This window comes from Ochotona curzoniae, unplaced genomic scaffold (genome assembly GCF_017591425.1).
Source record: "Ochotona curzoniae isolate NIBS_2020 unplaced genomic scaffold, NIBS_Ocur_1.0 scaffold_4505, whole genome shotgun sequence".
In the NCBI taxonomy this organism is placed as follows: Eukaryota; Metazoa; Chordata; class Mammalia; order Lagomorpha; family Ochotonidae; genus Ochotona; species Ochotona curzoniae.
The window spans coordinates 23,976,110-23,998,433 of NW_024467118.1; the positions used below are offsets into that span (position 1 = coordinate 23,976,110).

At 42.8% G+C, this 22,324-nt stretch overlaps 1 protein-coding gene across 1 annotated transcript in view; it reads left to right on the top strand.

Annotated features, from left to right (window-relative positions):
* Positions 1 to 22,324, top strand: part of N4BP2 (NEDD4 binding protein 2) — a 75,279-nt gene that overhangs the window by 5,612 nt on the left and 47,343 nt on the right. Inside the window, exons 2-5 of the mRNA XM_040966381.1 lie at positions 4,032 to 4,093; positions 8,652 to 8,745; positions 14,928 to 15,271; positions 19,782 to 20,937. Of these exons, the coding sequence (XP_040822315.1) occupies positions 15,043 to 15,271; positions 19,782 to 20,937 (1,385 nt within the window). The 5' untranslated portion in view covers positions 4,032 to 4,093; positions 8,652 to 8,745; positions 14,928 to 15,042. The remainder of the gene's footprint in view (positions 1 to 4,031; positions 4,094 to 8,651; positions 8,746 to 14,927; positions 15,272 to 19,781; positions 20,938 to 22,324) is intronic.

Here is a 22,324-nt window from a genome sequence, read left to right on the forward strand (position 1 = left end):
CGCCACCCCCTTCAGGCTCCAGGTGCAGCTGGGCAGGAGGGGGTCATAGGCCGGGGAGGTGTGGGTTCCAAACTTGGAACCCTGGACTACTAAGACCATATCAGAGTCGGCCTTTCAAGTAAATAAATATTTTTAAAAAAATGTCCGCTAGGACCTGGCACCGTAGCCTAGTGGCTAAAGTTACCGCTTTGTAAGTACCAGGATCCCATATGGGCGCCGATTCGTGTCTCAGTGGTCCTGCTTCCCATTCAGCTCCCTGCTTGTGGTCTTCATCTGTCCTATTCTGAATATCTGACTTTACAATATAAATAAATAAATAAATCTTTAAAAACTTTCCCCTAGCTGGACTCCTTTTTTTTTTTTTTTTTTAAGATTTATGTATTTATTTTTTATTTGAAAGGCAGATTAACAGAAAGACTGAGAGAAACATCTGTCATCTGTTGGTTCATTCCCAGATAGTCACAGTGGTCAAAGCTGGGCCTGTCTGAAGCCAGGATCCCCTTCTGGTCTTTGTGTTGGTGCAGGGGCTTAATGACTTGCCTCTAAGACAAGGAGCAGAGAGCTGGTCCAGAAGTAGAGCCAGCCGGCACATGACCTGGTACCCAGCTGGGATGTTGGCACTTGCAGGTTGAGCCACTGTGCTCTCTCTCCCTCCCCCCACACCAGTGGGATTGTTGTCATTTAGCTTCATGGTGTGTGTGTTTAGATGTTCCTGTAGGTTACGTCAAACTCGGCATATCCAAAACTATAGTCAGGCCAACCTTTCTGTCCCCAAAACAGACAGAAAAACCAAATTCTGGCCCTCTTGTCTCTAGGGGAAGATCAGATAAGCATGTGTGTTGAGAACTCAGTAAATCTGAAGATTCTTCACAACCTCTGTGGAAAAGTGGAATTGCAAAATAAATGTATTTTGGGACCCTCAAACTGTAAAATCCATGTATAGTTGTATTTCTATGAATTGAAAAAAAATGATGCTGATTAATTTTAGGTTACTTGAGACTCAGGGGACTCTCTTGCCCCAGGAGACTGGAATTCAATCCGTATCTGCCGTGTGGGAGCTGGCAGTGTGCGCCCCAATGTCTGCAGTCGCAGGAATCTGGGGTCCTGTGCAAGGTGAAGAATTTAGCTACTGGACTGCAGCACCGGGTCCAGCATCCTTGCTTTTTTTTAAAGGAAAGATTTATTTATTTAAAAGACCAGTGTCACAAGGAGAGTCGGGGGAAGGAGAGCAAGAAAGAAGTCTGCCATCGGCTGAAGGACTTCTCAGGTGGCTGCATCAGCCAGGAACCAGGAACTCCCGTTCTCTCGTAGCAGGGGCTCAGGTACTTGAGCTGTCACTTACCACTTCCTAGGTGCATTTGCAGTGGGCTGGATTGGAAGCTGAGTGGGCCTAGGAGTTATTCTTGCTTCTAATCCAATTTTTTTTAACTATAACCACAGTGGTCCTGCTAATGCGTTTGAGCATGCTAACTCTGTTTGAAATCTTTTCCTTGGGTTTTCGTTGCCTTTAAGATATAGTCTGGGGCCCAGCACAGTAGCAAGTGGCAGGATTCCACTTGGGTGCTGGTTCATGTCCTGGCTGTTTCACTCCCCTTCCAGCTCTCTCCTTGTGGCCTGGGAAAGCAGTGGAGGTCGGCTCAAAGCCCTGGGACCCTGCACCATTGTGGGCTTCCAGAAGCTCCTGGCCTCAGCTTAGCTCAGCTCTGGTTGTTGCTGCCTCTTAGGGAGTGAACCAGCATTTGGACGATCTTTCTGTATGTCTGTCCTTCTCTCTGTAAAATCTGACTTTGCAATAAAAAGATAAATAAATCTGTACCAAAAAAAAAAAAAATCAAGTCTGAACTTGATGGTGTTTTCAGGATCCCATGACGAGGCTTGCTGTTTAGCTCTTCATTGTCCCATCATTTTCTCCTGGAATAGAGAGGGACTCTGTAGCTAGCTGCATTTCTCCCCTCAGATGTTAAATTCATTAAATCTAGGCCTTGCTGTGGAAGCTTTTGTTGGACTGGAATGCCTTCCCTGGTTTCTTCTTTAATTTACTGTTGTTAATTTCAACTGGTCTTTCCCATTTCAGTCAAGCGCGCTCTGTGCCCACAGGTCTGGACCTCTGGTCTGTTTCCCTAGCACTGTGTTCCCTTAGTCATGTAACTGCTTGCTGATTTGTGTTCTCGCTGTGTTCTGGTCAGAGCATGCTGAAGGAGAGTACACTGGCCGTCTTCACAGACACGATCTGGACAGGGTGTCTTCGGAAGGCGTTAGGGCATAAACACAGCATGGAGAGCTGAGCTATCTCCCTCTCTCACCTGCTTCCCCCTTCTGCCTCTCCCCATTCCTGAACACTGCCAATGTGTGTTTATGATCTCACTCATTAAATAGACTATCTCTGTAGCTATCTATTTTGCTTTAAGGAATTAGGAACCAGTGGTACAATACAGTAGTGCAAGCCGCTGCTTAACTGCAGCACTGGCATCCTATGTGGGCGCTGGTTGGATCCCAGCTGCCTTTCTTCACATTCACTGATGGGCCTGGGAGGCAGTAGAAGATGGCCAAGTACTGGGGCCTCGGTCATTCGTGTGGGAGACTCGAGCTACCCTGCTGGCTTTGGCCTGACTCTGCCATGTCATTTGGGGAGTGAACCTGTGGATAGAACTGTCTGCCTCTAGCTCTGCCTTTTACATAAATCTTTAAAAATGAAGAGAGGGGCCCGGCGCGGTGGCGCAAGTGGTTAAAGGTCCTCGCCTTGCACGCCCGGGATCCCATATGGGCGCCGGTTCTAATCCCGGCAGCCCCGCTTCCCTTCCAGCTCCCTGCCTGTGGCCTGGGAAAGCAGTCATGGACAGCCCATAGCTTTGGGAACCTGCACCCGCGTGGGAGACCCGGAAGAGGCTCCTGGCTTCGGACCGGCATAGATAGCATCGGCAGTTGCGCTCACTTGGGGAGTGAATCATCGGACGGAAGATCTTCCTCTCTGTCTCTCCTCTCTGTATATCCGCCTTTCCAATAAAAAAATAATAAAAATAAATCTTTAAAAAAAAATGAAGGGAGGAGAGAAAAAAAAATAAAAATGAGGGGAGGGACAGTGTAATTAGTTAATTTTGACATGTACCTGGTAGGAAAATGAGACATTGTTTTAGACAAATAAATGCTTTCTTTAAAGATTTATTTATTTTTATTGCAAAGTCAGAGATATACAGAGAGGAGGAGAGACAGAGAGGAAGATCTTCCGTCCAATGATTCACTCCCCAAGTGAGCGCAACGGCCGGCGCTATGCGAATCTGAAGCCAGGGGCCAGGAACTTCCTCCAGGTCTCCCACGCAGGTGCAGGAACCCAAGGCTTTGGGCCATGCTCTACTGCTTTCCCAGGCCGCAAGCAGGGAGCTGGATGGGAAATGGAGCTGCCGGGATTTGAACTGGCGCCTGTTTGGGATCCCGGTGTATTCAAGGCGAGGACTTTAGCCACTAGGCCACGCTGCCGGTCCCCAAGTAAATGCTTTCTGAGGAAAGGCCTACGAGGTCCTGAGGTCCTTTTACAGCCTGCGTGAGAAATCCTTTTACATCTAATTTCTGTCTATTCACTTTATAACTTAGGACTTTCTGAGGTACAAGTAATAGAAATACAGCTTGCAATGGGACAAGTTATTGATCGTGCAAGTGTAGCTGTAGCTGTTTGAGCTGGTGGGACTCCTCTAGTTGGGCCCATCTTATATTCAGCAGAAGTGTATCTATGGGTTCTAGCCCTCCTGCTGCAGGTACTTCTGTCAATGGTGGGACCTGCTTCCTGGCTTCATTGGCTTAGTTACTAGAGCCTTATGTGGGAAGATGCTGATAGATTTAGTCACATCTTCATCCCATGTTCAATTCCCGCAAGGATGAGGTACCATGCTTAGTTTAAATTAGGTCATGTGATGTGATTATATTGCTGAATGTTAGCAGAAAGAAGTATGGTAAGGGAGGGAAAGTAGTTATGGGCAGATACAAAGAACATCTATTGTGATTCTTAGCTACCCTTTGATTATGAATTTATTTTTCAGCAGCTTTATTCATGGCAAAGAGGTGCTCTGTTATGGATCTGCGTATTACGGATGCTGAACTGGTAAGTCCAAGATTTGGAAGAAAAGAAGTAGCATTTTTTTTTTGTTTGTTTGTTTTTGTTTGTGCTGATATAACAAATACTGGGCCCTTACTTGCTGAAGCAGACACATAACCTGTGTGATGTTTACAGAAGGGTAATCTGGACAAATAGCTATGAAGGTGTTAAAATAAATATATTTCTGGGAGCTGTGTCCAAATCAGATTTTGGGATAGTAAAATACTTTTCTGAAAGTAAAGTCAAGATAGGTTATGGGGCGTGGCACAATGGCTCAGTTGGCTAATCCTTACCTTGCAAGCACTGGGATCCCAGGTGGTCGCTGGTTCCTGTTCCAGTTGCTCTACTTCCTTGCTGATCTTTTTTTTTTTAAATTAATTAATTTATTGGAAAGTCAGATATACAGAGAGGAGGAGAGACAGAGAGGAAGATCTTCTGTCCAGTGATTCACTCCTCAAGTGAGCGCAACGGCTGATGCTATGCCGATCTGAAGCCAGGATCCAGGACCTTCTTCCGGGTCTTCAAGGCTAGTAGCAGGGAGCCGGATGGGAAGTGGAGCAGTCAGGATACTAACTTACACCTCCATGGTGAGGATTTGGTTATTGATTGTGTTGGGCCCCAAAATAAAGTCTTAAAATAAAAGTAAGTCTTAAAAAAAAGGAGGGGGAATAGGATTGGGTGGGATCTAGTACTAATACTCTTGGACAGAGAAGTGGGGTTAGGTAGACTTCGGCAGATGAGCTTTGGGCAGGGCATACTTCAGACACAGAGACAAGAAATGACCTTTGTTGGGAAGGAAGCATATGCTTAGCTATTGATGAATAGAGAATACCTGGCCTTGGCCATAGAACTCACATTGGGACTTCATAGGGGAAGCTATAGAAGATCAATGAAGGATTTTTAAGCTGGACCTCTCAGACTGAAAGTGCCTGTTGACGAGCCAAGTGAATGTCAGGTAGGTGACTGCAGTGGAGTTTGGGGGAGAACTGTTGACTAAAGTGTTAGTTATAGGTATTGAAACCATGAGTTTAGCTGTATCTGGAGAATGTAAGCAGAGCAAAAGGTTGGGGACAGAACCCAGGAGAAGCAGAGCAGAAGAGAAGAGATTCCTGAAGAAGACTGAATGAGGGTAGTGTGAGAAAAGTCATGACAGTAGGCTTACCCCACTTACAGGCAGGACTACGTCCCAAAGCCAATAGCAGATGCTTAGGGCTGCAGATCATACCTTATAAATCTTGTGCTGTTTCTGAAAACCAGGACAGGGGCAGGCATGGCTAGACAGAAAGGTACCTGCCAGGAAGTGTGTGGGCTGGATAGTAGGTGGGTTGGGTTGAACTAGGCTTCAATGCCCATTGACATGTACGAGAACTAAGTGGGATGTGGGACAGATTGGACAAGCCTGTGGTACATATTGGCAAGCATGGAAACCAGGGTAGAGGGCAGGCTTGGTGGGGGGTTATGGGGAGTCGCCCCAACTAGGCTTCAGCTCCCACTGGTTTGCGGAGGACCGAGTATGAAGTGGGTAGAATCAAGCTGGATTACAACACCCATTGGTTCACGAGGAAGACAGGGCTGGAAACAGAACTGACCCAGCAGTTGCAATGACCAGCATGTGCGTAAGCTGATTGGCGCAGTGGACAGTGTTGGAACCCTGTACTAGCAAACTCATGCAAGAATCAGATCTGGGATCTTAGATGAAGTTTCTTTGGAGATCCCTCCAACTGAACTGATCTCAGAACCCCAACCATGAAGAGATTATGTCAGCCAGTAGACTCTGAATAGGTATCATTGCGATTGGAATAACAAGATTGGCAGCAATCCAGAACTATTGAACTATCAAAATTGCTTGAGCAGGACCCTCGGAGCGCGCCTCCTGTTGGGGATCTGGGATGGGTGGGAGGCTGGGTGGGGCTTCTCCCTTTGTTTCTCCCCTGACCCCAGATGCAAGGAAAAAATGATGATATTAGTGTGGAAACAATGGTATTATCTACTTTCACCTTGTAGCCCTTGACCCTTGGTGCCCTAATCAACTAAGTAAGATCATTAAAAATAAATAAATAAAAATAAATGTTGTGCTGTTGTTCTATATGGGAGTACCTCAAAAGTTAGTAGAAAATGGATATAAAATATTTAAAAAATGAGCTTTTTCAGCATAAGTTCCACCAAGTTTAAAACTGTATTTATTCTTTTTGTTTGATTTTAAAAAATTATTTATTTGTTTTGGAAAATCAGATTTACAGAAAGGAGAGACAGAAAGATCTTCTCTCCACTGGTTCACTCCCCAGTGTCCACAATAGCCAGAGCTGAGCTGATCCAAAGCCAGCTTCTTTTGGGTCTCCATGTGGGTGCAGGGTCCTAAGGCTTTGGACTGTCCTGTACTGCCTTCCCAGGCCACAGTCAAGGAGCTGGATGGAAAGTGCAGCATCTGCAACTCGAACCTACATCCATATGAGATCCTGCTGGTTGAAAGGCAAGGATTTAGCCATTAGGCAATGGTACTGGGCCCCAAAACTATTGTTTATGATTTATATGTTTTTGGGCCCAGCGCTGTAGCCTGGTCATGATGCCTCCCAGCCTGATCCACCCCCAAGTGCTGCTCTCAATGTTCTTCTGTGGAACGAACGGCCCGATGAGGGTCCTGTGGGTTCCCCTGCTAGGGCTGCTTTCAACCCTGAGTCTTGTGTGTCGCATTGTGTTTTGTGGCCCAGTCCAAAATGGCCCATCCTCAGACTTGGGCAACAGGTGCTGCAACCTGGCTCAACGCCCCCCACTTCCAGGTCACCTCTCGCTGGCAGATGCAGCGGCGTAGCCTGGCCTGGCGCACTCCCAGCAGCAGCTCATCTGAATGGGCGCATGTCTCAGTCTTGTCCTGGCTCTTACTCTTGCCAGTGTGTGCTGTGGGCTGACCCTGCCCTCGAACCTGCATGCAGTCTCAGCTCTCGTGTTCACCAGCTTCCCAAGTCCTTAGCAGGCCCACTCCCACTCCCAGCTCTCTGTGTCCTTGGGCGCTGTGGTGCAGAATGACATGGCCTGCCTGCAGTGCTGGCATTCACTGGCAAGTACTGTAGCTCAGCCAACGGATGCTTACCCGTTGCAACTCTCACGGATGCGGTTATGGCTTGGCCTGGCCTGGCCCACCCCAACCAGGTTCTCATGTGACTCTGCTAAGTAAAACAAACAGATTAAGGACCCAGTGAGGTTTTCCTGGACAGTTTTCTACCAGGAACTTGAACTGTGCAGGTGCCCCAGGATTTGGGCCATGTTCTGATGCTGGATTGGAGGTGGAGCAGCCAGCATATGAACCGGCGCCCATGTGGGATCCTGGTGCCAGGACTTCGGCCACTAGGCTACAGCACTGAGCCCAGATTCTTTTTTTGTAAGGTTTATTCATTTATTTGAAAGGCTCAGTTACAGAGAGAATAGACAGGAGTTATCTTCCATTTACTGATTCATGCCCCAGATTGCTGCAACGGCCTATGTTAGGCCAAAACAAGGAGCCCAGAGTTTATTCCTGGTCTCTTAAGTGGGTACAGGGCCCCAAGGACTCAGCCATCTTCTGTTGCTTTCGCAGGAATATTAGCACGGTGATGGATTGGAAATGGAGCAGCCAGAACTGACGGGATCCTGGCACAGTATGCAGTAGACAGGAGCTTTTATCTACCGCAGCACAGTGCTGGCTCCTAGTTAGCTACCCAGACAAGGTTTTTCTAGGGTTTAATATGCACATATTAAAAGTTATTCATTTTTATTTGAAATGATACCTTTTACAGAACAGGAGAAATAGAAAATCTTTTCTCCATTAGTTCATTCCCTAAAAGGCTACATTGGCTGGAGCTGAGCCGATTCAAAGCCAGAAGCCTTGTGTTACAGGGGCACGAGGACCCAGGTCAGGAGCTGGGAATTACATCAGCAGGGAACAGCCAGGATAGGAACCAGCACCCATATGGGATGCCACTGCTGAAGGTGGAAGAGTAATCTAACACACTGCTTCATTAGCCCAGTTCTTTTTTTTTTTTTAATGCACAGTTTCAATTATTTTTTTAAAGATTTATTTATTTTTATTGGAAAGTTAGATTTATAGAGAGAAAGAGAGAAAGATCCTCCACCCACTGATTCACTCCACAAGTGGCTGCAATGTCTGGAGTTTAGCCAATCCAAAGCCAGGAGCCAGGAGCTTCCTCCAGGTTTCCTGCACAGTTGCAGGGTCCCAAAGCTTTGAGTCATCCTCCTCTGTGCTCCCAGACCACAAGCAGAGAGCTGGTTGGGAAGTGGAGCTGGGACACGAACCAGTGCCCTTAGGATCCCGGTGCATGTAAGGCAAGGACTTCAGCTACTAGGCAACTGCGCTAGATCCAGTTCTTTTCTTTTTCAGTTCTTTTCTTTTATCTAACTGTTTTTTGGAATGCAATCGTTTCCTCCAGTGGAGGCAAATGACATTTTGTCTTGTATTTGATTTTCTGTTTGGAAAATTCTGTTTGTATTATAAATACTCTGTTTACAGATTTTATTTAGGATAGTAATTTGATATGAGCTTGCTTTTAATATATATTATTGTATTTTATAGTAAGAAGATACATTGGATATGAAGAACTGCAGACTTTGTAGATATCAACTGTGGCCTTACTAAGCACATTGATAGCATCAATGCCAGCCAGACAGTAAGTGTCATTAAAGCTGTAGAGTACGGATATTTGGTTATATATTTTCAGAATTTATTTACATACTGGAGTGATTTAAAACTTCCACAAGAAGGAAGTGTAATGTTTGTTTTACTAGAATTGTATAACAGATTATTGTGGTATTAAAGATTTGGATTCAGATCTACAGAATTGTACTATCTCGTTTTTCCCACTTTATGAGTGTTTTAGCTTCTCTAGTTCTAAAATACCACTTTTTTTGTTTAAAGATTTATTTTATTTTTATTGGAAAGGCGGATATACTGAGAGGAGAGACAGAGAAGATCTTCTGTCCAATGATTCACTCCCCAAGTGACCGCAACGGCCAGTGCTATGCCGATCCGAAGCCAGGAGCCTCTTCCGGGTCTCCCGCACGGGTGCAGGGTCCCAAAGCTTTGGGCTGTCCTCGACTGCTTTCCCGGGCCACAGGCAGGGAGCTGGAAGGGAAGCGGGGCTGCCAGGATAGAATCGGCGCCCATATGGGATCCCGGGCGTGCAAAGCGAGGACCTTAACCACTAGCGCCATCGCGCTGGGCCCTAAAATACCACTTTTTGTGAAGGCTTGTGGTACAGTGGGTTAAGCCATTGTTTGCATCCTGTGTTGGAGGCCAGCTTCCACTTCTGATCCAGCTTTCTGCTGCTGCGCTTGGCAGGCAGTAAGTGATGGCTCAGGCTTCCGGAGTAGCTGGAATCCAGCCAGCGCTGTGGGGTGGGATGCTTCCCCAGGGCCAGCTTCACCTCTGTATTACATACTTCAAAAATGGAAGTCCAAGTGAGAGATGCTCCTGCCTTTGGATTACAAATGTGTTTTGATTGTAAAATTGGCAGGTTTGTTGAGTGGTAAAATATGAAAGATGAGGGAAAGAGAAGGAAAGTTGTTTGATGGGCAGAGTGACACAGAGAGAGACAAACAGAGAGAAAGTTTGTCCAGCCTCTGGTCCTCCTCAGCTGCTCATAGCAGCCAGGCTGGAGCAGGCTGGAGCAGAGCTGGAGCCCCATCCATTTCTCCCGCATGGCTGGCAGGGCCCCAGTACAGGAGCAGTCAAGGATCCACTGCTTCTCAGATGCTTTAGAAGGAAGCTGGAATTGCAAGCAGTGTAGTCCAGACTCAGCCAGCATGTGGTGTCGGAGGTGGGACTCAAATGACATTATCCACAGAGGGTTTCTACCTTGTGTCCCTAACAACTTCTCCAGTCAGACACATCTAAAAGTGATGGGGCAAGGATGGCGGCACAAGTTAAACCAGTGCTAATGATGCCCACATGGGAGCCAAGTTGAGTCCTGAATGCTCCCATTTTTATTCCAGCTCCCTGATAATGACCTTAGTAATTAAAGCAGCAGAGGACGGCCCAAGCACTTGGGCACCTGCCACACACATGGGAAAACAAGAAAAGCTTCTGGCTCCAGCCTGGCTAAGCTTCAGCAGCTAGTGAGGACATTTTTTTGTCTTTTACTTTATTATTTTTTTAAATTTTGATGGACTTTTGGACTTTTTTTTTTAGATGTGTGTTTATTTGAAAGACAGTTACACAGAGAAGAGACCATAAACTGGGTCTTTCATCTGCTTATTCACTCCTAAGTGACAGCAGTGACTGTTAGTTGGTCTGAAGGCAGGAGACTGGAGTTTCCTCCTGGTCTACTACCGCATCTATGCAGGAACCCACGTCTTTAGGCCTTCTTTCACTGGTTCCCCGGGTCACCACTAGGGAGCTGTATGGGAAGTGAAACAGACAATTATGATGTATTTTTGAGTAAAGAAAATATGTTGTGGGCCTGGCACGGTGGCCTAGCGGCTAAAGTCCTCAGCTTGAACATGCCAGGATCCCATATGGGCGCCTGTTCTAATCCCGGCAGCTCTACTTCCCATCCAGCACCCTGCTTGTGGCCTGGGAAAGCAGTCGAGGACGGCCCAAAGCCTTGGGACCCTGCACCCATGTGGGAGACCTGAAGGAAATTCCTGGCTCCTGGCTTCAAATCGGCACGGCTCCGGCTGTTGCAGTCAGTTGGGGCGTGAATCATAGGACGAAAGATCTTCCTATCTGTCTCTCTTCCTCTCTGTATATCTGACTTTGCAATAAGAATAAATATAAATCTTTAAAAATAAAAGAAAAAGAAAAAGAAAATATGTGTTTCAGCCTAATTTTCCCTTTCTTTTTTTCAGGATTAATGTTTATTGGAAAGGCAGAGTTAGAGAAAAGGAGAGGCAGAGAGAACAATCTCTCACTTGCTAGTTTACTCCCCAAATGGCCACAAAGGCTAGGGCTGATCTGGGCTGGAGCCAGGAGATTTTTCCGGGTCTCCCACTTACTTCAGCCATGCTCCCCTGCTTTTCCTGCAATAGTCAGGGAGCTGGATCAGAACAGGAGCAGCAGGAAGTAGAAGCAGTGCCCATATGGGATGCTGGCGCCATAGGCAGGGGCCTGGCCTACTGTGCCAAGGCATGGCCCTGAGGGATGGACTTTAGTTTTGCATTCGGCCATGCATCATTTATTGGTAGTAAATAAGTTTTGGAACATGGATCGTTAAGCAATTTTGTTGTTTTACAGAGATAAAGTGTAAGTATGCTATGATGTTTGTCAGTAGCAGTTTAAATATATTTGTGCTCTGTTGTTGACCAAGGTGTCATTATGCATACATAACTGGACCTTTTTTAAATTTAGGTTTTTATTTTGAGATTGTATGAATTCACACGTTTAATAAAAAATACAGAGAGATCCGTGCTCTGCACTCAGTTTCCCTATGTCCACATCTTTGTAAATATATAGCATGAAATAACCAAGCAAAAACCCCCCAAAATATAGCATGACATCACAACCAGCTATTGACATTAATTCAGATACTATACAGATCACTTCTGTTACCATGATGATCCTTCAGATTCACCTGTTAGGATGTGCCTCCTCCTCTCCTTCCTTGACACTTGACACCATCATCTGGTCTCCATTTCTATAATTTTTTTAATTCAAGAGTGTTATACAAGTTATTTAATAACTTCTCATGAGGGGCTTCTCAGCCCTCCCTTCAAGAATGGCTTTTTTTTGGCAAGTATACTCTTTGGAATTTGGCTGTTGTATACATATATTTCATCCAGGTTGTTGTATATATTAATTTTATGTTTTTTATTATCAACTAGTATCAGGATTAAATGCCAAAAGTATTGTTGCTGAGTTGTATGGTAATTGCAGGTGTAGTTTTTAAAGAAGCTGTCGTGTGTTTTCTAGAATGACTGTTACCACTGTACACTCCATCAGCAATGTGAGTAGTTTAGTTTCTGCAAAACCTTGCTGTGGTTTCATGTTACTATTTTAAATTTTAGTCAATTTGGTAGGTAAGTACTTTCTCATTTTAGTTTTAATTTGTATTTACTTAATGCCTAATGGTGCTGAGCATCTTTTTATTTGCCATTTATATATATTTGTATACTTTTTTTTTTTCTGATTTCCCAATTGCATTATTTGGGCATGGTTTTTAGACATAGTAATTATGCATTTTGGTAGTAGTGTAACAAGTATATCCTTTCTTCCTATTGGGAACATTCGACATCTCTGCTGGCTGTTTTGAAATATTTCATTAATGCTTGCCAACCTAAGTTCTGTTGAGTTGTGATGAACTCTATATAGTTTAGATTCTGGTTCTTAGTCATGTGTGTGTTATGCAGATATATCTTCCCAGTTTAAAGCCTGTCTTTTCCTTCTCTTATCAGGGTTTTTCATGGGACAAAAGCTTTAATTTTGATGAAGTTCTGTTTATCAGTTTTTTCCTTTCCCAAATTGTGCTTTTTATGTTTTTGCATGACCCAAGATATTGAAGATATTCTTTTTTTGCCTTAAATATTGTTATAGTACATTAAAATCTGCAGTTTTTGTTTTAAGATCATTTATTTATTTATTTGAATGGCATATTTACAGAGATTGAGAAACTGAGAATGGCCACAATGGCCAAGGCTGGGCCAGGTCAAAGCACAGAGGTGACAACTCTGTTCAGGTCACTTGTGTGGTGACAGCTACCATACCAAGTGACCATACCTGGGCTGTCCTCAGCTGCTCCCCAGGCTCGGGAGCAGAGGGCTAAATTGTAGTGGAGCAGCCAGGATCCAAACCACTTTTTCTTTTTAAGATTTATTTATTTTTATTACAAAGTCAGATATACAGAGAGGAGGAGAGACAGAGAGAAGAACTTCTGTCCGATGATTCACTCCCCAAGTGAGCGCAATGGCCAGTACTGTGCTGATCTGAAGGCGGGAACCAGGAACTTCCTTCGGTCTCCCACATGGGTGCAGGGTCCCAAAGCTTTGGGCCGTCCTCGACTGCTTTTCCAGGCCACAAGCAGGGAGCTGGATGGGAAGTGGGGCTGCTGGGGTTAGAACAGGCGCCCATATGGGATCCTGGCATGTTCAAGCTGAGGACTTTAGCCGCTAGGCCATGGCGCCAGGCCCCAACCCAAACCATTGTTAACATGCCAGCACCACAGGCAGCAGCTTAACACACTGTACTACTGTACTAACCTCTGCCATTCATTTTGGGTGAATTTTTCTGTAGGATATGAAATTGAGGTCAAGATTTCTTTTTCCTCTCTTCCTCCTTAGTCTCCTCCTTTCTCCTTTCTCTTTTTTAACTATGTGTGCATCCTTACTCCAGTGACTGATTGGTATTGTTTAGTTCTTCCTTGTTTAGACATTTATTTATTTTTGAAAAATTACAGGTAGAGAGAGAGATCTTCCATATGCTGGCTGGCTTTCCAAATGCCTACAGCAGCTGGGGCTGGGATAGGTGAAGGTCTGGAACCAGGAACTCTGCCCAGATCTCCCACCTGCCTGGGCGGCAGGCATCACCTGTTGTCTCCGGGGTGATAGTAGCGGGACATTGGATCAGCTGTGCAGTCAGGATTGGAACCATGCACGCTGATAAGAGACGTGGGCATCTCAAGTGGCATTTCAAGTTCTTGGGTGAACCAACCAACCAGACATTTAATTTTAAATGTGTTAAGTTTAAAATGTTTGTCAGTCACGTAGAAGTGATACAGCAAGTAGAGTGTAGTTCTCTGGATAGGAGTCCCTGCCCTTGTGGAGCTTACACTTCACCGGAGTACGGGTAAAAGGTACAACAAATAAATAAAAACATGCTCTGTTAGAAGCTGTAGGGCCTATGGGGAGAACTCAGGTAGGCATTGAGGTAACTGAGTTCCTGAGACAGCAGTAACATGTGAGTATCAAGACAAGGTGCTGAGGACTTGTGTTCTGCAGATACTTAGGGGAGAGAGATGTCAGGAAGAGAGACCCAGGTGGAAAAGGTTTGCAGGTAAAAAGATGGCTGGTGTTGCTTAAGGAAAGCAAGAAGGCTAAATGTCAATCGTGGCCTGAGTTGCACGAGTGAGGGAAAGGAGATTCAGGGAAGAGAGTGTAGAGTCAAAACTTGTGTTTGGATCATGGGGCGTCTTGTCCTGAGCGAGATGGGCCGCTAGTGAGTAGTGTAGCCGAAGAGAGGCATGATTGAACCAACAGCTTAGCTGAGTCACTCTGGCTTCTTGTGCTAAGGGACTGAAGTGGCAAGGCTGCAGGGAGCTTGGCTGGCCTGTTAGAACAACTGGGCAAAAGGATGTGGTAGATACGTCCAGGGGGTAGCAGTGGAGACGGCAAAGAATGGTCATATTCTGGATACATTTTGAAGTTGTGCTGGCAAAATTGGCTTACCAGTTGGATATGGGAAGAGGAATCAAGGTTCATTCCACAATTTTTCATGAATCATTGGGAGGAAAGAATGTGATGAAGATGGGAAAGACTAGGAAGAGCAGGTTTGAAGAGTGACCAGGAGCTCAGTTTTGGACATGTAAATTCATGATGCATCGCAGATATCCAGGTCTGGGTGTTCAGTGGGTATAAGTACAATTTTACCATGGATACTATTTTGTGTTGTAAGTAAATCAATAATGATATTGAAACAGTGTACTCACTGGTCTGAAATTTATTGCATTTTGTTAGTATCTTCGTTTCTGTCTTGTTCAATCATGGTAAAGCCCGATTATTTCAGAGAGAGAAACTGTTTGACTGCTTTGTGGCTTTGATGCCACAGTTGGTGGTACTTTCTTAGAGCTAAGTTGCCTTTCCAATTTTAGAAATGGAAGTATAATTCTAGAGTCTGAGTATTTTTACTTGCTTTCTATTTTAGGTCCTTTTGCTACTGGATTGTGCAAGATACTTAACCCTGTTTTCTTTGAATTATGACTTAAGTGTCAAACATCTTATGTAAAAAAAAGGGAACCATTTTAGTTTGCGAATTCAGAATGCCAAGGAGAAGGAGAAATGTTGGGGGAAGTCCTTTTCGGAAGACTGCGAATCCTAAGGAAGTGGTCGTGTCTCGTGTTGCTAGTGATGAGAGTCCAAGCACTGCCCTCCCTCCCGTGTGTGAGACCAGAGCTGATGAGGAGGAGCTGTTCACCAGTATGTCAGAGATGTTTGCTGACCTGGATCCCGATGTAGTGTATTTGATGCTTTCTGAATGTGATTTCAAAGGTGAGAAAAAGTTTAGTTTGAACCCTTTGTATCATATAAGAAGACGTGATCGTGTACTGTGCCATGACCAGTAGTAACATAGAAGAATGACTTTTTATCAACCCATTTTTGTTTGTAACTTATTAAGCCTCTTGTGTGATAAGGTCCTACGTTTGGTACTCTGACGGTTGTTTCTGGTTTTAATAATTGTACAGTTTTAGATGTAACTGTAGCTATGTTCTGTACTTTACTTTTGTCTCTCCTCTAGGACAGGTGGCGTTTAGTGTTACTTCTTGGTTGTGAATGGCCCTGCCTTGTGTTGTAGGGTATTTGGCAGCACCCGGCCCATAACCAGTAGATGCCAGCAGTTCTGTCCCTTACCTTTTCCCTTGAGACAATCAAAAAATTAAAAAATGCTTTCATGTATTGTCATTTGTTCCCTGGGAGATAAAATTGCACAGTTTTGACAACCTATGTCCTAGAATGTAAGCTCCATAAAGACAGTGGTTTAAAAAAGCCTTTTATTTTGTTGCCATACTTCCATTCCCTCAAATAGCATGAAAGCCGTAGTGGGGCTTTAGAAATTACTTGCCAAGTGAATAAATAGTTAAAGTTACGGAAATAGGAGTTGATTAAGAAACAAGGATGGTAGAGTAATATGGCTTCAATACATTGGCTTTGGAGTCAAGAAAACTGGGTTGGATTTTCAGCTCCGCCACTTAGCTCTCTAAGTATTTTCTAATCTGTTAATGAGAAAATGAGTAGTTTTTACCTTTTAGAACTTTTTAAAAAGTTTTTTTAATTGGAAAGTCAGATATACAGAGAGAAGGAGAGACAGAGAGGAAGAACTTCTGTCTGCTGATTCATTTCTCAACTGCTGCAATGGCTGGAGCTGCACCGATCCAAAGGCAGAAGCCCAGAGCTTCTTCTGGGTTTCCAATGCGGTTGCAGGGTCCCAAGGCTTTGGGCCGTTCTCAACTGCTTTCCCAGGCCACAAGCAGGGAGCTGGATGGGAAGCAGGGCCACTGGGACATGACCTGGCGCTCATGTGGGATCCTGGTGCATACAAGGTGAGGATTTAGCCACTAGGTTATTGCGCTGGGCCCTTATAGAACTTTTTGGGTGAGGATTAAAGTACTTATTTAGTAAAGTATTTATTTAAGTATTTATTTATTTTTGCTTCAGCCAGAGCCTTAGTCTAGCAAATTATGAGTAACTTTTTTTTTGAGATTTATTTGATTTTTATTGGAAAGGCGGATATACAGAGAGGAGGAGAGACAGAGAGGAAGATCTGCCTTCCGAAGCTTCACTCCCCAAGCAGCTGCAATGGCCGGAGCTGAGCCAATCCGAAGCCAGGAGCCAGGAGCTTCTTCTGGGTCTCCCATGTGGGTGCGGGGTCCCAAGGCTTTGGACTGTCTTTGACTGCATTCCCAGGCAGGGAGCTGGATCAGAAGCAGGACCACCGGGATTAGAACTGATGTCCATATGGGATCCTGGTGCATTCAATGCAAGGACTTTACCCGCTAAGCTATTGCACTGGGCCCATAACTTACAATAAATTATTTAAGAAGTATGTTTACAGATAGACAAGAATCTGAATCCACTGAGTAAACTAAATGTTCATGCTTGATATTTTTATTTAGCATTAGTGTTAGATTCGTAACATTTTGGTAATGCATAATGAGCTTCTGCTTTCATTGTGTGATCTGTGGTGTGAGCATCTTATCTGTCTGGTCACCATAGGAAATAAACGAGGTTTCAACAGTGCTCATGATACCCAGAAGTGATCGTATGTAGAGTTTTATGATTTCATCCTTTTCCCCAGTAATTTAATTTCTTTGAAATTTATTTGTTGCATGTAAACTAGCACAGCAATGGGGAATATAAGGAAAATGTGTTATCCTACATCTTAACTGAAAACTGTTTTTTCTAGGATCTTCCATAGATCTTATAAAGGTTTGATATTTTGAGTAGTTTGAATAATAGAATTGGTGAAATTACATTGAATAAGAAGTGAATTCATATTCTGCCTTAATTTAACAAGTTAACAAACATTTTTCCAGTCTAGCTGTCGCAGTCTGTCTGTACTTGGAGAGCTTTCTGATAATCAAGAGTTGTACTTTGATTCATTATGCCTAACGTTTTATGGATAGCAAATATGGTAGAGAATATGCTGGTATAATTAATCTTATTTTGGCGTTTCTTTTTTATTCTGAAAGTCTTATTTCTTACTTCATGGAATGAGAACAGTTGCCAGCTTTTGATAAGATCCTGCCTAAATTGCCTTGACGTGTGTTCTGATTTATAATGCCATCAGTGCTGGATAAGTTTAGTGGTTTCACTACAACATTTTCATCATTGTGTAGTGTTTGAAGATTTTGATATGAATAGAATTATACCTTTATTTGTATTTTTCTAAATAAATATTAAATGGTTTTGTGCATGATTATTAATTCTTAAATTCTTATATAAGTTATTGATTTTTATTTGCTTTCATATAATAGTTAATAGATTTCTCAAAAGTCTATATAAAGATTTTTCTTTTCATGTTATCCTAATCTTTTATTTTTACTTAATTTTGTTTTTGATTTATACACATTAATTTTTAAATTTGATCACTTGGTTTTTCTATCATGAAGATATTTTTAATTGAAAGACTTCTCATATTTCTTTCTCTTTCTTTTTATTTTTCTCCTTTTTTTCCATTTGTATGGCATCTAGCCTATGTAGTATTGCTATGATTTCCTAATTGGTCTGTCTACCAGGCTTGCCCCCTCCAATCCCTCTTTGTTTTTCTTCTTAAGGGAACATTAATTGGGTGCTTACTAGGTGCCAGTCCTTGTGCACAACAATTTTCATGGATTATCTCATGTAATCCTCACAACAGCCTCTGAGGTAGGTACTTTTATCATCCCCATAGTATAAATGGGAGATTTGAGGCTTAGCAAAGTTAACTAATCTATTCAACATGTCATAGCCACCAAGTAGGGATTTAAATGCTGGTATTCTGACTCCAGGCCAGAGCTGTTACTGTGCTGTACTGTTTCTAGACCTGGCTTCTTAAAACAGAACAAGTGAACAAACCTTTCAAAACACACACACACACAAATTCCCAAATTTTAAATGTTTAAAAATTCTAGCGGCTGTCTCTTTGTGTCCTGGCAGAATGAGCTCAGCATTGGAGTCAGACACACCAGTTCTGGCTCTGTCACTTAGTGCCTGAGTGATTTGGCCAAGTGCATGTCTATTTGAATTTGATTTTCTTCATATATTTGCTAGGATTAATGTACCTCATAGTATTAGTTGAGGATTCAGTGAGGTAATTTGTATAATATTTCTGGCACAAATGATATGACTGGTGGTTTCCTTTCAAAATTTCTTAATAAGATCAACATTCTTTAGCATGACTTGTGTAGGACCCTTCTCAGTTTCACCCAGTTTCCTTCTCCAGTTTTATCTCGCTTATCTACCATACATACTGCTTCTCCTTACGTCAGCCAGTTTCTCTTAACATGTTAAAACATGCTTTTTATTTTTCAAATCCCAATTTACATATCATGTGAAATCTTTCTCTATTATCCTATATGCTGGTATGGCATTTGTATGTTACCAAAATGTATGCTATTTAAAATTTATTATTTCATGATGTGATTGTCTTCTCATGTGTGATCAGCCCTCTGTATGCATGGGTTCTGCATCCATGAACTCAAGCAACTACTCAGAAAAAAAATTTGCAACTATACTGGAAATGTATGGATTTTGTTCTGGTCAACATTCCCTAAGCAATACGATTTAAACAATTGTTTATATGGCATTTATTTCTGTTAGATTTTATATGTAATTAGAGATGATCTCAAGTATACAGGAATATGTTATATAGGTAATATGCAAGTGTTTTGCCATGATGTATAGGGGATTTGAGCATTTGTGGATTATGGTGTCTGATGGTGTGTGCTGGAAGCTATCACCCACAGATACTGAGGGGTGACTGTCGTCTATAATCTCTTTCTTTAGATTGCAAACATCTCTCAGTACAATAAAGTTATATCAGTTATTTTGTGCAAAGTATTTGTGGTAATGTGGTACATGGGAAGATATCTTTTTTGTGTTAAATGAAATTGCTAGCATTGATCATATAAACAGCTTTACTAGGAGCATACCTAAAAGCACGGACAGTAGGTAAGTACTTTGTGAATAAATTAACTGATGTTAGGGCTTTTATAAATAACCCCAGTATGTTTCCTTACAGAAATTTAAGCAATTATCCAACAAATTCATTCAGAAAATATGTACATAATGATGGTTTATTATATTTTGCCTGAAAGAACAGCATTGTATATTTCCATCATTGAAATTTTTCACAATATAGATTTGATGTATTGTAAAATATTAATTTTTAAAAAGTGACATAATATTTACTGATTTTTTTGTGTTTCATTCAGTGCAAAATCCAGTATAATTTTATGTACTTCAGTAGAATTATGTATGTTCTCCTAGCTCTCTCTATTTTTTTGTTGTTACTGTTATACAGTCGAAAATGCCATGGATTGTCTGTTAGAGCTGTCAGCCACTGATGCCAAGATAGAAGAATCAACGTCACAAAGCTTTCGTGTTTCTGAGAACCAAAAAAGTGCAGCAGGAAGTGAAATAATGGAAAAATATCCTCTCGAGGAAGAGACTGAAGATTCGAAAATGGATTCCTTTTTAGACATGCAGCTAACTGAAGACCTGGACTCCTTGATACAGAATGCTTTTGAAAAATTAAACTCTTCTGATGACCAAGTATACTCATTTTTGCCTTTGCAAGATGTGAACGGTGTTAGTGACCCGAGGGAATTTACAAGTTCAGATTCAAATAGTGTGACTCCCATTCTTTCTACACAAAATGTGGAATTGGACAGGGAAAATGTAGAGAATTCTGACTCTACTTTAAGTTCAAACCCTTTATCTTCATATTCAGCTTTGAATGAGCCAAGAAATTTTACAAAGGATGGCACATTGGCTTTGGAAAATAATTACCCAGAAGATTCTGTTCCTCATAGTTCTTTAAATCCAGCAAGTGACTCTCCAGTGGAATGTGACACTGTCAGTCAAAGACAGAATGAGCTTTTACAGTCTGAGTGTGAGATTCAGTTCTCTCAAACCCCTGAAAAGTCTGATGCCAGTGAACCTCAACCCACTTTAAATCTTCCTGTGCAGAATTCAGGGCCTAATATTCCAGGTACAGGCGGGGATCAGAAATCTACCCCGGTCTCAGATGTGTTTGTGTCTTCTGAAGGGTTCAGTTTCAAGCCACACAAGCATGCTGACCTGCCACCGAAGGGGAAGGATGTGAGCTACTGTCCAGTCCTTACCCCTCTCCCTCTGCTGCTACCACCGCCTCCACCTCCACCCATCTGGAATCCAATGATTCCTGCTTTTGACCTCTTCCAAGGCAACCATGGCTTTGTAGCCCCTGTGGTCCCCACAGCTGCACACTGGAGACCTGTCAACTACACTTCTTTCCCACCCTCGGTTATTTCTCATTCTTCCCCAACGAAAGTATGGAGAAGTAAAGAGGGAACAAGTGCTTATCAAGTACAAGAAACTCCAGTTTCTCAGGTTGCAAGAAAGAAGACATCTTACGTTGGACTAGTTCTCGTTCTTCTCAGAGGGCTTCCAGGATCAGGAAAATCTTACTTGGCCAGGTATGAGGTTTTGAGTTCCAAAAAAGAGAGTCTAATGCATGAATGCCTTGCTTAATAGAGATGCTGAATAACTTCTCAAATCTTTTCTGCTTACTACTTGTCTCTATAAGTGCAGCAAATAACACTATTTTCCTTAGAGATTTTAATTGAAATTTTATTATCTCAGAACATTAAAATTATCCCAAACATTAAAATTACCCCAGGATTATGAGATAATTTGTTTTTTATTAAAACTTTTTAAAACTTATTTTTATTTTAATGGCAGATTCACAGAAGGGAGAGATAGAAAGTAAACTCTGAGGGCAAGAATTTTTTTTGAATCAGATAAATGACTAAGCTTATACTTCCTATATAGTTCCTATCCCTGTGTATTATACAAATATCCAGTATTTGTGTATTTTAAAAAAAATTTTCTTTAAAATTTTCTTGTTCATGCTACAATTTTATAGGCTCTGGGGTTTCCCTTATCCCCTCCCCAAATCTCTCCCTGAGTGCAAGAATTTTTGAACACTGGTGTATATTCAATGCTGAAACTTGAACCTGGGGCTTGATTGGTGCCGATAGATAATGTAAAATCAAAGAATACATTTTAATTTTAGCATTTACATGTAAGGAAGAAAAGAGCAAGTGATGATATTTTAGAAGTGTTTTAGAATGAGGGCAATGCAGTGTCTGGATTTTTGTTTTTGCTTTTGTTTTTTTGCTTGTGTTTATTCCACAGCTATAGAAGGTAAATTTCAGAATCAAGAAGGAAAAATATCAAGGTGAAAAATAAAAAACGAATAGAAATATGAAAGTCTCTTAAGCTTTGCTTGCTTTTCAGTGACATTAACTTAGAGTAAATTAAGTAGATCAATGTTTTTAGATTTATTTTTTTGGAAAATCAATTATTCAGAGAAGAGGAGAGACTGAGAGGAAGGTCTTCCATCCGATGATTCACTCCCCAAGCTGCAACAACGGCCGGAGCTGAGCCAATCCAAAGCCAGGAGTCAGGAGCTTCCTCTTGGTCTCCCACGCAAGTGCAGGGTCCCAAGGCTTTGTGCTGCCCTTGACTGCTTTCCAAGGCCACAAGCAGGGAGCTGGATGGGAAGTGGAGCTGCTGGGATTAGAACCGGTGCCCATATGCTATCCCACCCAGCACATGCAAGGCGAGGCTTTAGGTGCTTGGCTACTGCACCACGCCCGATCAGTGTATTTTGAAGTGATCTGGTAAGAGGAATGCATGCGACTGATAAAAGCTCTGAGATAGGGCCCAGCGCGGTGGCGCAAGTGGTTAAGGTCCTCACCTTGCACGCCCGGGATCCCATATGGGCGCCGATTCTATCCTGGCAGCCCGGCTTCCCTTCCAGCTCCCTACCTGTGGCCCGGGAAAGCAGCAGAGGACGGC